The following is a 14524-nucleotide window of genomic DNA, read 5'->3' as shown; positions in this document are numbered from 1 at the left end:
ACTATGTGTATTTCACAAACTACAGCAGACTAGGAATTTAGATGGAATATAACATTAGCCATCATTATATCATTTTCCAAAGCACAGAAATACATTTGTATTCAGTATTTCTTCATTTTTTGTAGTAGTATACCATTACGACTTCAGTTCACACTTTTTCTCTCAATGGAACTACTTGAATTTAAAACAAAACAAAACCTCCAAAAGGAGAATATTCCCAGAGATCAGATGATTTTCATTAAAATACATTTATGAGAATGATTTAATATACTTAGACATATAAGAATTAAATAAGCCATGATTTTGTTTTCTTTCAAAAGTAACTGACTTCCAGTCAACATAGGAGCCAAATAATACGCTTAAACTTTACAAAAATTATTTGCAAGTTCTTGACTTTTACACGTTACACATCCCAGGTTCTCTTATGAGCCCAACTCATAAGGCTTGACTATATCTGTTTAAAATAAATATCCCATAATACTTAAATCTAGTACATAGCTAAACGGTTTTAGAAACCTGAAACCTTAGATGCTATTGCTTGAAAGACGATGAATGAAAAGACTAGGGCCATGTAAACCCACTGACTGAAATCAGAACTTGAATAGGAAGGAAAGAATCTGATAGGGGTATACAAAATAAACAGCACAAAGATAAGACAGGGAGCCCTGAATTACCATGGTATAAAAGAACAAAGCAGCATTCTAGAGAATTAAATGGGGAAATTCAAAATCAGTTTTAATTAAGGACTTATTTGTTAGAAGATGCAACTCATGACAAAACTTGAATGAATTCAAAGAGGAGTTCCACATTTGGGATACTACCAACATTACATACTTTTAAAAAACTATAATACTGAGGGCTCATTTCCCTATACAGTAAAAATAATGAGATAAGCTCCTGCTGAATTAATATTGGCATAAGAACTTGATTTAGGTGTTTCCGGTGTGTGTCTTTACTAGTAACTTTTACCTGTTAGTATCTGATACAATGATATCTAACTTCAGGCTTTAAAAGTGAGATCTGTGTAACGAAAATAGTTGTCCATGGCCCAATTCGAACTTGCCACTGGATCAGCAAAAATGGCTGCAAAAATACTGCTAAAGAAAGAGAAGCTGACAGCAGTTTACTGCTGCTCCTCCTTGGGCTTCCTTTGTCTCAAAACCATCTGTGGACTTAGGAGCCGCTTTCAGAAAATACTGCTCTAAGGTACCGATCTCAGAGCAGCTGGCTCCTGCAATTACAAATGAAGTAATGGAGCAGAAAAAGAGGGGATGAGTGATGAAAAGAAAGAAACTTTTTACCTTCCACTTCTCCTCAAGAGTACAACTGTCAGTGTAATTCATGATCCCCACAAGAAGGGGAAAAAAAGGAAGAAAAAGAGCAGCAGCATTAGAGCAAGGACAACGTCTCTTCAAGTGGAAAGCTCTTATGAGTGACATCTGTAAAGCGAGGAATCTCCAGGCTCCCCTTTTTCTATCAGGGTGATAACTAAACAGAAGTGGATCCCTTGACAGTCTACAATGTGCAATTTGAGTTTTTCCTCTTTCTAACTAGAAGCGTAACAGTATGGAGAAGGGAAGCCTTGCAGCTTCTTCTGCCTAACACAAGTAACTGCCAGCAAAGAAAAGTGCTATGAACATGGTTCTCGTTGTGGAGAACTACCACACAACCAAGTGCAACGTTGCACATGACCATCATTACAGAAATTACTCTGTTTGCCTCTATTCCTTATAGCTAAAGGAAAACAAAGCAACCTTTCAAGTCTGGGTTATTTGCCTTGTGTAAAATGAGTAAAATCTAGACATTTTAATCCAACATATTCAGCTTCTTGCAGAAATGATGCTTTTACGTTGCTACAATCTGTGATTTGCATAAATATCACTTATAATTCTGAATAACATATAGACTTTGATGTAAGGATCTGATAGAGAAAACACCTTCTCCTCCAATTCACTTGTAGAATTTTCTGTGCTGTATGTTTTACACTGAATTTTAACACATTTATCTGTCCAAAGTAGTTTCTTAAAAGCTCTGAATGGTATGTAAGTTCTGTCATAAAGAAATAAATGTAATGGATAGCTCTTTGACATACACATCAAGGACATCTGGTGAAATACAACATTATAAAATTGTAATTTGAAAACTTAAATATTCTTACCGAGAATCTCTGTTATTAGTTACTAGTTCAAGATTTTGAGCTGATGATGAATCTATCATAGCTGTTTTCTCACTCCCTTGGAAACGCACCTTGAGTGATTTAGGAGCATAAACAGAATTTTGAATAAACTCAACATATTTTAGCAAAGCTGCAGCAGCTGCAAGACAGTAGTACCTTGGAAAGAAATAATCTTTAATGAATTTTGAATAGTACTATTTAATTACCAAAAAAAAAACAAACCAAAACAAAACAAGTTGTGCACTGTAGAAATCACATTTACACCTCTGCTGTTTTACAACTACTGGCATTGAGAGCACTGAAAAAGCAATATATTTTAAGTATGTACTTATCCATATAAAGTGCACATACAAGCATGTAAATCAAGTATTCATGAATGTTTGAGTCACTGTACACTTAATAACCCATATTATATAACTGGCATTGTGCACATACATAGTTTAGCGGTTACACATGACTTCAAGTGAAGACTCAGCACAAAGTATCATTACTGAAAATGGCTGCTACAAGGAAAATACTTGCTGAGGTCAAAAAGAAATGCAATCATAGCTGTTAAGGTGTATCATTAAGGAGAGAATGAAAAGGGAAAAATAGAAGGTTGTGAAAGCTCAAAAGAGTCTTTTTATTTAAGTTTCTGGATACATCAGAAATATTGGAAGGTAAAATAAACAACTCTGTTAAGACCTTCTAACTTTCAAGAATGCAACAAGCTACAGATTTGTAAAAAGCTGTTAAACTCATCTGGACACAGTATGTTTTTTCCTTATTTATACATACTTTGACTGAACCTCCATGAAAATGGTGCTGAATTCAGATGCACACAATTGTTCTATATATTCCAATCCCTTTGTTTCATTGAAGTATTTTCTTTGGACAGTTGTGAAAGTCACATTCTGTAAAGATGGGGGGGGGAAAGTTTGAAAAGCTAAAGTGAATTTTTCATCAGACAGACTTCTCTATTTTTCTAGGGGTATGTGCTTCCATGAAAATGTATCAACTGATTTCAGCAATCTGTCTTTACATAAGTATTCAGTGTGGTTTATTAAGAGAAGGCAAGTCACAAAAGTCTTGTCATGTCTGCTTACATATTCCCTATGCAAGTCACACTATTGTCACTCATCTATCTTTCTCTTTTATTTAGTACAGATAAAAAGGCTCATACTCCCAATTCTGAAAAAATTAACAGGGTTTTTCCTGGATACCACTTTTCCTCTCAAGAACTAGCTACTCAGACTTCTGAGTTTAACCCTGGATTGAATTAATGACTTCTAGGGAAGAACTATTTTCATACTTGCATTGATGCTGACATTGAAATTGTAGTTTTCGCTTTCTAAGGTTTAAGCCCAAGGGATCATTATCAAGCCTTCACTGGTTAACAGGAAATAAAGACACACAGGCTAATGTAACTGCATGCGTGTAACTTGTGAATGATTTATGCAAGAAAAGGAGGAGGGAAGTCAGTAAGTACATCTTATGTGAGGAAGCCATCAACAGTGTAGACATGGAAATAAGTCAAGTAGAAACACAATAAAGCTTTTAAAGTTCTGAGGTTTTAATACTCATAAAATACATATACTAATTCATCTCACCCTTTCTCACCCTGTGAGTACTCTCCTTCCTATTCAGTGATATATTTGCCCATCTATTTATCAAGTAAAGAATAACAAAACAGGAGGAAAGGAAAATGCTTGATTTTTTCATCTCTGAATCCTTCCTAGGTTTGGTATTCTTAAAATTACTTCAGTGACGCAACTTCAAAATTTTCTGCTTTAATCAGTAATACATTTATCTCTGTAATTTTCAGGATTAGAACTAGCAGTGCTGGAGCTGCGTTTGGATAATTCTTTACCATGGTTAAAAAAAACAAAACAAAACAAAACATGGTCAGAAATCATAGAAAACATGCAAAATCTGACTGCATTTAAGGCTTCAGAAGTTGTGGAAGACTGAACTCAACAATCATATAAAAGAGATTAACAAGAGCTCTAAAACATGGAATAAAATTTACCAGCTACCTTGAAATGTTCTGTTATCAGACCAAACAATTTTGTGTTCCCTGCATCACAAGCAGTGTTTGGCATTATTATTTCCAGTGGTGTTAAAATTTTGAGTTTAGTAATAACCTGAAAAAGAAAAAATCCAAATAATTCAATAAAAATCCATCTATAATCTGAAACAGTTCTACATTATAATGTATCAGCAATAAAGTATTATAGAATTGTTATATTTTAAAATCACAGTTCTAGTCTTGTAAGTAATTACTGAACTTTCTACTAACTTCTACATTAATAAGCTAAATGTATCTGTATTTATAGATATACAAAAATATACATAAAACTATATTTAAAAAAATTAGAGGTTCTCTCTCCTGTTATTTGAACACAAAAATATACTTGTGTTCGAAGCAAGAGATAAACATCCAAAACTCTATTCCATGGCTCTGATGGGAGAAGGACCTTATTTTCAACAGCTGATGGCTTTCTGCCTTTACAGATAAAAATTTAATGGCGCTCTGGAAGTCAAAGAAATGCAATGGGTCTGAACATTAATCTTTTGATTACGACTTGTTTTCAGCTTTGTTCTAACCTCCTCATATACTTTCAGTCTCGCTTTTTTCTCTTTCAATATAGCTCAAAATGCCCGTATTTAAACAAACTTTCATTTTAATATGTGATACATACCTGCTGTAGGGATTTAAAGCATACTACATACTCTTCTATTTGTTAGTAAATAAATAAGGAAAAAACATCATTAAGCACGTCTGTCGGATTCATTTATATAATTATCCACAAACTCTCAAGGGAGAAACATGGAAAAAAAAGCCTGTATTTTAAGTGCTTGGAAGTTAAGATGTGGAAGAGGGGACAGATAACAATGGAAAGGTGAACAAGCATAAAAATTACACAAAATAAATCAAAAGATATTGGGGGTAGAAGAGTGAGCTGTCACTGTCCATCCTTTTTGATGATCATCAGGATTTTTTTTTTCAGAAACATCAAAGTTAAAGCAAACCTTGAGAGGCTTCATGAATACCAGAGAAGTTTATTGAATTAATTTACAGAGCATTCAAAAACAGAAGGGTGCATGAAAAAGAAAATACAAAAAGCTTAAAATCAATCACTGGCAAAGCACAGATTGTAACACTGTAAGAAAACAACTGATCAGTAGATACTGTTTTTTAAAGGTCTCAGAGATTAAGATAATAAACCAGGCCACATATTACATTCTGGAAAAAGTAGCAGAACACTAGCAGCTCTCATATATGTTGGTCAGGACAGTCAATACAGTATCAGAGATGTCCAGAAAATGGAGAACTCAATAATCCAAATGGAAAACTATGAAGATATGTGAAAAATAAAAATGGACTCTTATGGAATTGTAAGGGAGGAAAACACTGAACAACCTGGCCGTAGTCTGGCAAAGCGTTACGAAAGAAGTAAACTTGTCTTATCAAATTACAAGTCCAATTAACACCGAAGAGAATCACGTAATCAGAACGTAAGACAGCATATGAAAGGCTTAAGAAAAGTAATTATATTTTATCACTAAATTCAAGACAAAACCAAAAGTAAACTTGGGCACAGAGAGAGAAACAGACGGAGACTGTGTGTTTGTGCAGCTAAAATTCTGGACACTATACAGTTCTTAACCCTCATAGTGGAACAGGAGAGACTTCAATCTATAAACACAGCTACAGCTCACTACAAAGAAAGCCTTTTCCTCTTAGAAATAACTGTCATCTTTATGAAAATAACTTTTTAAAAGTAGTAAACAATTCCCATACAGATAATCTAGCTTCCTTATAGAACTGTAGCCTTTATCATTCTCTGGGGGATGAGAGGCTGGAGAGCAGCCGCATAAAAAGGGACCTGGGGGTTCTGGTTGATGGCCAGATAAGCATGAGCCAACAGTATGCCATGGCAGCCAAAAGGACAAAGCATATCCTGGGCTGCATCAAGCATGCATTGCTAGCTGGTCGAGGAGAGTTCTTGTCCTGTTCTGCTCTGCGCTGGTGCGGCCTCACCTCAAGTACTGTGTGCAGTTTTGGGTTCCTCAATACAAGGACATAAAACCATTAGAGAGTGGCCAAAGGAGGGCTATGAAGATGGTGAACGGTCTGGAGGGCAAGACATATGAGTGGCTGAGGTACCTTTGTTTGTTCAGCCTGGAGAAGGAGAGACTGAGCCAAGGAAATGGCATGGAGCTGCGACAGAGGAGGTTCTGGATGGGTGTTGGGAAAATGTTCTTCACCGAGAGGGTGGCTGGGTGCTGGAACAGGCTCCCCAGGGAAGCAGTCACAGCAATGAGCCTGCCAGAGTTCAAGTGTTTGGACAACACTCTCAGACACAAGGTCTGGTATTTGGGTGTTCCTGTACGGAGCCAGGATGATCTCTGTGGGTACCTTCCAACTCAGGAAGTTCTGTGATTCTATGATTATCACAATTACATATGACTTTTTCTAGGTCCAAGCAAATAGGGCTTCAATGAGAGATTTTCAATTTCAAATTCTTAAGTGAATTGTTATTTAAGTTGCTGCATTATCATCTGAATATCTAAATCTTTCTCATGCACCTACATTTACAAACTGCATGTCACTTTGAATTTTAGTACCATGTACAATGGAAGTATTTACATAACTGCCAGATTCAATACGTAATTATGTGTGTTAAGACCAGAATAACATTTAAAAGACTAATGGTTAAAAAAAGCCTGACTTGTTATAATACATGTTAGTAAACAGATTTCAGTTGTTTATATTCTGAGCCATACCTACTTATGCTAATATATTTTAATTAGTCTGAATATTATACACTACTAGCTACATTGTTTTCTAGCATGTAAAACTACAACAAAACTTTTAAGGAAGTGGTTTTATTAATATTGGTGTTGCATAAATCAGAAATCACTTTCTAAATTAATATAGAGTATGCAGTACTGGTAGCCAGAACACTTGCTTATAAACTGAGCATATTTAATTTGGAACCAACTGAGAAGGAACATTCAGGCAACCATACAAAGACAACCCTATGGTCAACCTAAAAATGCCTGTCACACTTGTGCAGTTCTGCTTTCAGAGATATTCTGCCTAATGAAAAATATACTTTCAAGTTCTATTACCATGAATTCCCCGATGCTCTTCAATACAAGGCAACTCACTCTCACACAGTTTGAACACACTACTCTTTACGGAAGGACTTTTTTTTTCCTTTGGAAAATGTTCTCTCCTGTTTATCTAAAATCTGAGGCATATTAAAGAAAACAGTAGCCCTTGAGACATGTTAAATATTGCAAATTTTCTAAAACCTGTTACTTTTCCTTTTGAGAAATTTATTCAAAAAACTACGTTTCATTTCTGATTGTTCATAAGCTTTTTTAAGCAAGCAATCCACAGTAGTCAGCTTGTAAGATATACAAAAATTAAGTATGCAAAAATACCTTGGCATAAGTTGTATTGTCTGCAAATTGTGATAATATCACCTCAGGATTTTTTAAGTCAATACTGGCCATTCCTACTTCACCTCTGGCAAGGCCTCTTCCTTCTACAACAGCTACAATAACTGATGCAGCGGTATGAACAGAGACTGCAGATGAGGATGTAACTGTAAAACAGTTGCATATATTCAGTTATAACCTACTTCTTTATACTCATAGAATCATATTTCAACATTCCAAGCTTGAGCAAGCTGTGACTGAACTGGAACACTGAAACAAGGCTGTGAAGCTAATTTGTGATCAACTACAGTTTAATGAAGTATAGTTGACTGGAGCTGAACTTCATAGAATCATAGAATCGTTTAGCTTGGAAAAGACCTCTAAGATCAAGTTCAACCATTAACCTAGAACTGTCAAGTCTACCACTAAGGCATGTTCCTAAGCACCACATAGAATCTACGCATCTTTTGAACACCTCCAGGGATAGTGACAACTACTTCGCTGGGCAGTCTGCTACAATATCACACAACCCCTTCAGTGAAGAAACTTTTCCTAACATCCAACCTAAACCTCCCCTGGTGCAACTTGAGGCCATTTCCTCTTGTCCTGTTGCTAATTTCAACACATTCTTTCATCTCACTGCTCCCACAACTCCTCATACTGTACTGAACTTTAAATAGCACTGATTAAAAACACTAATGCAACTCTGTATCTTCTAGCACTAATATTTCTGTGCCCTTCCGTGCCTAAAGCCCAAGAAGTGAGGCAGTAAGTATAGCTTCAGAGATGAGGTGTTATCTGCAGTTAGGATTGGGAGGTAAGTAGTCAGACAAAATGAGCTGATGCTGCCACTTCTTCCCTGATTTCCCTTTGTGCAACAATATGTCTTAGCTGATAGTAAGAGAGTCTCCAAGTACCACATCAAGCTCCATTACTTGAGAAGCACTTCTGTTAAGTGCTAAGTTACAGCACTCCCTAAGTAAGAGATTTAACTAACAGGGGTTATGCCCTTTTTCTCTAGTGTACTGCATTTCTTTTAATCTATGAAAGACCAAAAATACAAATACAGTGCTTCTCTTAGCATCTCCACTAATTTTGTTCCCCTTTTGCAAAATGGTTTTACATTCTTCCAAATTTCACTGGAGAAGCTACTAACATTTTGTTACGGTATTTTCAACCACTGTGAAACTATGCTATTCATATGAGAAAATAGATGCTGTAGAAATAAGGTAGCTATACCTTTTTTTTTTAAACGTGAATTTAAGACCAAACGCAGAGAACAATTATTCATTTCACCGAAGCAGTTAATAAGAAACTGAAACAGATTTTTAAATGCTAAAATGTAACTTGCTGATCAATACTGAAATAATTACCACTCCATAAAAAGCAGGTGCTTCGTGATCTCAAGCTTCTTAACTTTCAGATAGATGACAAACCAAACCTTACCATAGCTGAGTTGAACAGATTATTTACATACTAATCCCTCATGAATTCATTTAAATGCTCAGAAGAGATGCAATTATTAAATAACCACTAAGTCTAACATGCGCAAAATAAGAAAGATACTTGCATATACAAGGAATTATATAAAAACACCTAAACAGTATTGGATTTTGATACCATATACATATTGATTGATCTGAAACACTAATAATCTGTATCTGTTTCATGGTAATCATTTACATTCTTTTCCACCATTACCTTCCTCTGTTCTTCACAGAATTAGCTCTCAAAAAACAACGAATATAAGTATTCTCAGAACAGAATGGCCCTGCTGAGAAGGCATAATATACCAAACCTGCCATTTTCTTCTAGGTGTACTCAATTTGTACAACAACCAAAACTAATCCTACATGGAATCTCAAAAAGAAAGCAGAATCAGAGTTTATCTAGGAACTGACAATTAAAAGGCTGATCTGCAACTAGCTACCACCTGAGCATTAGTAAGAAAATTAAAAATCTTTTATGCTGCACACAGCTGAGCCTTCATCCTTCATTTACTCTACCTATGTTCTGTAGACCACAAGATGTCAGCAACAGCATTCTTGCAAAGTTTCACCTGAGGCCTACCGAAAATGTAATTGTTACTCTGAACGTCCTACTCAGGACAATCCATGACTTCCCCCATCACAGTTATTACTCTTCTTTTAATGGCAGCTAAAGGCGATGATGATGATAGTTTCTAAATTAAGTACAGTAGTTACAAAAATTTTATTTGGAAGATGGTTAGTTTGTGACACTTAAAAAAAATGCAATGACCAATGTTCTTTATAATGTGCTGTTTTAGATACACTTTCTCCAATACAGATTAATGAAAGATTGGCCAAGAGTTTCATATACAACACAGCAAATATAAACAATTGTATAGACACACACATGCAAACATATACGCATTTGCACAATAAAAGGAGACTGAAGATACAGTTTTGTTTAATTGTTAAGCTGCATAAAGATAAAAGAGAAATCTGCTCTATGGGTTTCAAAGTCATAGTCACTCTGGTCTCCAATTCCTGGAGTAGTCACACAAAAAAAAATGGATTCACAACAGCTGAAGGAAACGACAAACTACACGTAACTTCAATTGCGCAATAAAGTAATTCAATTCAGTTGCAAGTGGAGACCCAATTTGTAGTCTTACCAGATGGATGTTTGAAAAATCTATCTTTAAGTAACTAGTTTACAGAGTTACCACTAAATAACTTTAAGATCATTAATAATTGAACTGACAAAGCTTAGCCCTAAAGGACTAACTTTGAATACCATTACTTCAGCACTACCAGATAAATACACCATGACACAAGGCACCATTACCCTGTAAGATGACTGTTCATAAGCACAGCAAAACATCCACCCAATGAGCTACTGTGTAAAGTGTTCTTTTAAAGATCTAATGTTCTATACTATTGGAGATGTCAACGTAAAATGCACAAAACTCGCATGAAGAAACTCAAGAATTACTTCACAGTATGCTGTACAATGCATTACAAGCCTAAAAAGAACCCCAGCAAAAAATATATATATAATTTTTTTTTTTTTTAAATCTTCACGTATCTCACCATAATCACATTAAAAAATAAAGTGTGTTTAATACAATGTTAAGAGGTACATGTTGAACTACTTCCTTTAAGAACTGTCAGTTTTACCTGAATATCCCATATGAGGGGTACGGCTTCTGCAAATAGATCTACTAGTAGAAAGGGGTAATTTTCCTATACATGTGCTATTCAGGCCTTGCGCAGAAGAACTTGTGAAATTCAACATGCTACCATTTTCTGCACAAGAACTTCTGTCACCAAGATAAGATTCTGAGGGGAAAGAAAAAAAAAAAAACTTTTGAGAGCAGACACATTACATTGCCTATCAGTTAACTTAAAAAAAGATTTGTGTCAGTTTTTATTCAGAATACATATATACTTTAGAAAACTTAATTTTTCTTACTAGAAGATAACCAAATAATACACCTCAATATCTTTCTATAAAAGCTCTCTACAGTAGTAGAAGTATGCAATGAAATAAAAATTAGTTTATTTTGAAACCAGCCAGTATTGACACAATTATTTTCCACAATGACTTTACTTGCAGTAGCAACAAAAATCTTTGTTTACATTGCTGAACTGAAACTATATAATAGAAGTCATTTTAAAATGCATAATTTCAAATTCTGAGTTTTAGATTTATGAAAGAATGCTGTAATATTCAACACTACCTCACATTTGCCGATCAGTTTTAAAATCTGTATTTGAAACTACACAACTGCGTTTATGAAAATTCCAATGTTCAAAAAGGTCATACTAAGATTATTTTTTTTAAAAAAAGCTGAACATTCCTTTTAAGAGAGGACAATAAAAGAAAATAAATAACCATGCTCAAAATTTCCTCCATTTAAGAATGATCTCCCTTTGAATTTATGGAGATCAACCCTCAGAACTCATATGGTAACCTGAGTTATATTTGTTATCTGCAGTTTCTTCTACAGATGTATCTTGAGATTGACCTATATTTTTAAAATCCTGCAATATATCTTTTTCCTGCAATATAACTTTTTCTCAAATTCTCTCTTTAATTTCAGTAAATTAGTAAAGGTATCCTACTTATCTCCAGTTCTCTTGAGATGAGTAAATACAACATTACATTGGTAATCTAACACACACAATTTCTATTTAAGATTAAACATATTTATCTTACTTTATATATGTATATATATATATAAAGTAAGAGTGATATATATATATATATATATATATATAAAGTTTTTCCATTTAAAAATTCCAGGTATTAAGAGGAATACAAACCCAAATGTTTCTGTTCTATTACATTAAAATTGATTTAAAAGACAAAGTACTTACCAATTTCTGTTAAATGAACCATAAACTATATGACATTTTATCATAATTGGTACAAAAATATTTACAGTACCATGTTTATTTGCAAGAAATCTTACAAAACTGTCAGTATGATACATCTGAAAACAAACAGTATTAAATCAGACTGTAATTTTATTTTTAAAAAGCAGACAAGTCTGCATCACAATGCATACAGATGATTTTTAAAATTATCATACACTCAGATCTTGGCAGAAGTTCACTCAGACATTCAGCAGAAGAACTATTCATTTTGAATATACTGAACCTGGCATAATGTGGTGAAAAAGGTAATTCTAAAGACCAGAGGATCCAAACCACCTGCAGATATTTTTAAAAAAATATTCAATAAATAAATTATGCTCTACTCAAATTAGCATTACAAGCTGTTTTGTTTTCTTTTTTTCATTTTGGATTCACCACCAATCACGTACTGATTACTAAAAACCCACATGCTACCTTCATCCCAATTTACAGGTAACAGAGATATATGTACTTCAAAATGCATTTCAGTAAATGCCCCATTCTTTTTAAGTAGTTCTACTGAAGGAAAAAGACATTTTTTCCAGCCTGCCATGACAGAGACTCTGCTAGTAGGATCAAGTCTTATGAAATGTTTGATGCATACACATACACTATGCAGCAGCTGTTCAGGGGGGTTGTCCCCAGAGAGAGGGAGCAAAATGGTGTTAAAGCAGCTTTATCTAAAGGAAAACAAATGCCAGCGTAACGTTGGAGGACCACAATATTCTTAGAGCACGTGAAGGATAACAGCACTTCTACCAACTCCAAACACTAGGCCAAAAAATAAAAACCAAAAAAAAAAAAACCTGTAACCACCTGAACATGGTCCAGGCAGGCCTCTAGTAAAAGCAACCGCTGTGATGACATTCAAACCACTTAAATTGACGCAGAAGAGACCTCAGGAACTAATATCAAAAAAGTTAGGCAAAAAAATAAAGTTTATTTAAAGAAGGATGAAGAACACCTCTGTTCTTCTGACAGCTGAACAAAGAAGAGGTCGGCTAAGATGAAGTGACAGTGCTGCACCTTCTTACCTACTGATCATACAGGGTCTTCTGAAGCTCAACTCAAGAAGGCAAAAAAAAAAGAAACAAAAGAAAACGGAATAGGGATAAAGACCCGCAGAGAGATAGTAACGCCGCGCCGCACCCCACCTCCTCTCCCGGGAACCGGCAGCTTCACCCTGCTACTACTGGCAGCAAGGCCCGCCCCGCTGGAGCTACCCGGCCTCACCCCGCCGCTGGACAAGTCGCCGGTGCTGTCCGCCGCACTGCGCGGCGTCTGCAGCAGGCCCAGGGTATAGCGGGGCAGCTCTTCCACTCGTCCGCCCAACCCTGACGTGGAAGAGCAGCGGCCCGTATAGGACCCTGAGGCGGCCGAGACGACGGGCCGCCCACACGCGTTCGTCTCACTGCCTCCTCTCGACATCGCCGCGTCGCCTGGATCAGGCACCGTGGGCGGAGGCTCCGTGACAAAGACCAACCCGCGGCCACCACACTCTCCCAAAATGGCGCCAACGGCAGCCCACCTGCGCATGCGTACATCCCCCACCCCCCGAGGCCGCTCGCGCCAGGACGACGGCGGGGCGTGGACGGTCCCCGGTGCGTGCCAGAGGCGGGGCTCCTCCGCTCAAGAGAAATGTGGAGGGGCCGTTACCAGTAGAGCTCTAGTAGAGCTGTAAGTTGCACAGTTCTAAGTCTGGTTGCTGGACATACAACAGCTTTCATTAAAAATACACAAATACAGCTAATACAAGGATGGCAGAGAAATGGGGGGGGGAATGGAGGAAAGAAGTTACTACACTTTTTACAACCGCACTAGAGCATTTAAGCATTGTTTCTCCCTCATTCTTTCTTCACCAGACTGGACATTTAGAGACCATTTTATCAGGAATTTCAAAAATAGCGTCCCTTCAGAGTTTAGATATCCAAAGATCCTAACTAAAAACAAAACAAGAAAAGTTGATTATATCTACATAACCTACAGTGACTGCGAGCAGTGGCTGCTCCTCTGCTGCCACCTGAAAAGCACTGCCCCAGACAGGCATGTGCTCTCAGCATCAGTAAGCCACAGCTTAAAGAATACAAGCATCAAAAATTTAAGTTTCACTGCAAAGGATAGACAGCATAGTCCACAATTCCAGCTGCTGCCCATCTTAAGTACTACACTGAACTTTCCATCCACGTTCAGGCTCCAGAAGCAAGCATTACACAGACCATCTCCTCTCAGATGAGAATTCCAAGTGCATGGCAAGAAAAGCAGAAACAAAAGCAATGTGCACGTCCCCCCTCCTCCCACCTGGTCACAAATCAATGCTGACTTTGCCTAACCAAAAAGTGGCACCTTTAGAATAAAGCACCCGTCTCTGGACTTGACCGTGGCTGACTTTTAATCCCCAGATATTCTTTTAATAAACAGATCTAGAGACAATTTTTTTGTAGCTAAGTTATTCACTATTATTTTGGAAATTCTCATGCAGCATCTCCAAAAATAATTGCTAGGATTGGTAGCTACACCACAGTACTGAAGA

The 14524-nt window shown here is 36.4% G+C and overlaps 1 protein-coding gene across 14 annotated transcripts in view; it reads right to left on the bottom strand.

Moving 5' to 3' along the window:
- Window positions 1-14450, bottom strand: part of MSH4 (mutS homolog 4) — a 39423-nt gene extending 24973 nt beyond the window's left edge. For 11 of the 14 annotated variants that reach the window (XR_010833140.1, XR_010833141.1, XR_010833142.1 and 8 more), the window contains exons 1-6: window positions 13149-14450; window positions 10753-10914; window positions 7613-7776; window positions 4192-4299; window positions 2954-3069; window positions 2159-2332 (exon numbers count right to left, since the gene is read on the bottom strand). Coding sequence is in view for 8 of the 14 variants with exons in the window: in XM_013193106.3 (XP_013048560.3) it covers window positions 2159-2332; window positions 2954-3069; window positions 4192-4299; window positions 7613-7776; window positions 10753-10914; window positions 13149-13530 (1106 nt within the window). In the remaining 6 variants the exon portion in view is untranslated. Of the gene's footprint in view, window positions 1-2158; window positions 2333-2953; window positions 3070-4191; window positions 4300-7612; window positions 7777-10752; window positions 10915-13028 lie in introns of all 14 variants that reach the window. The other 3 variants (XM_048061960.2, XM_013193113.3, XM_048061958.2) reach the window with 3 other exon arrangements.
- Window positions 14451-14524: the final 74 nt, after the last annotated feature.

This window comes from Anser cygnoides, chromosome 8 (assembly GCF_040182565.1).
Source record: "Anser cygnoides isolate HZ-2024a breed goose chromosome 8, Taihu_goose_T2T_genome, whole genome shotgun sequence".
Classification (NCBI taxonomy): domain Eukaryota; kingdom Metazoa; phylum Chordata; class Aves; order Anseriformes; family Anatidae; genus Anser; species Anser cygnoides.
Note: the sequence above shows the minus strand (reverse complement) of the source record. Positions and strands in the feature narration are given on the sequence as shown.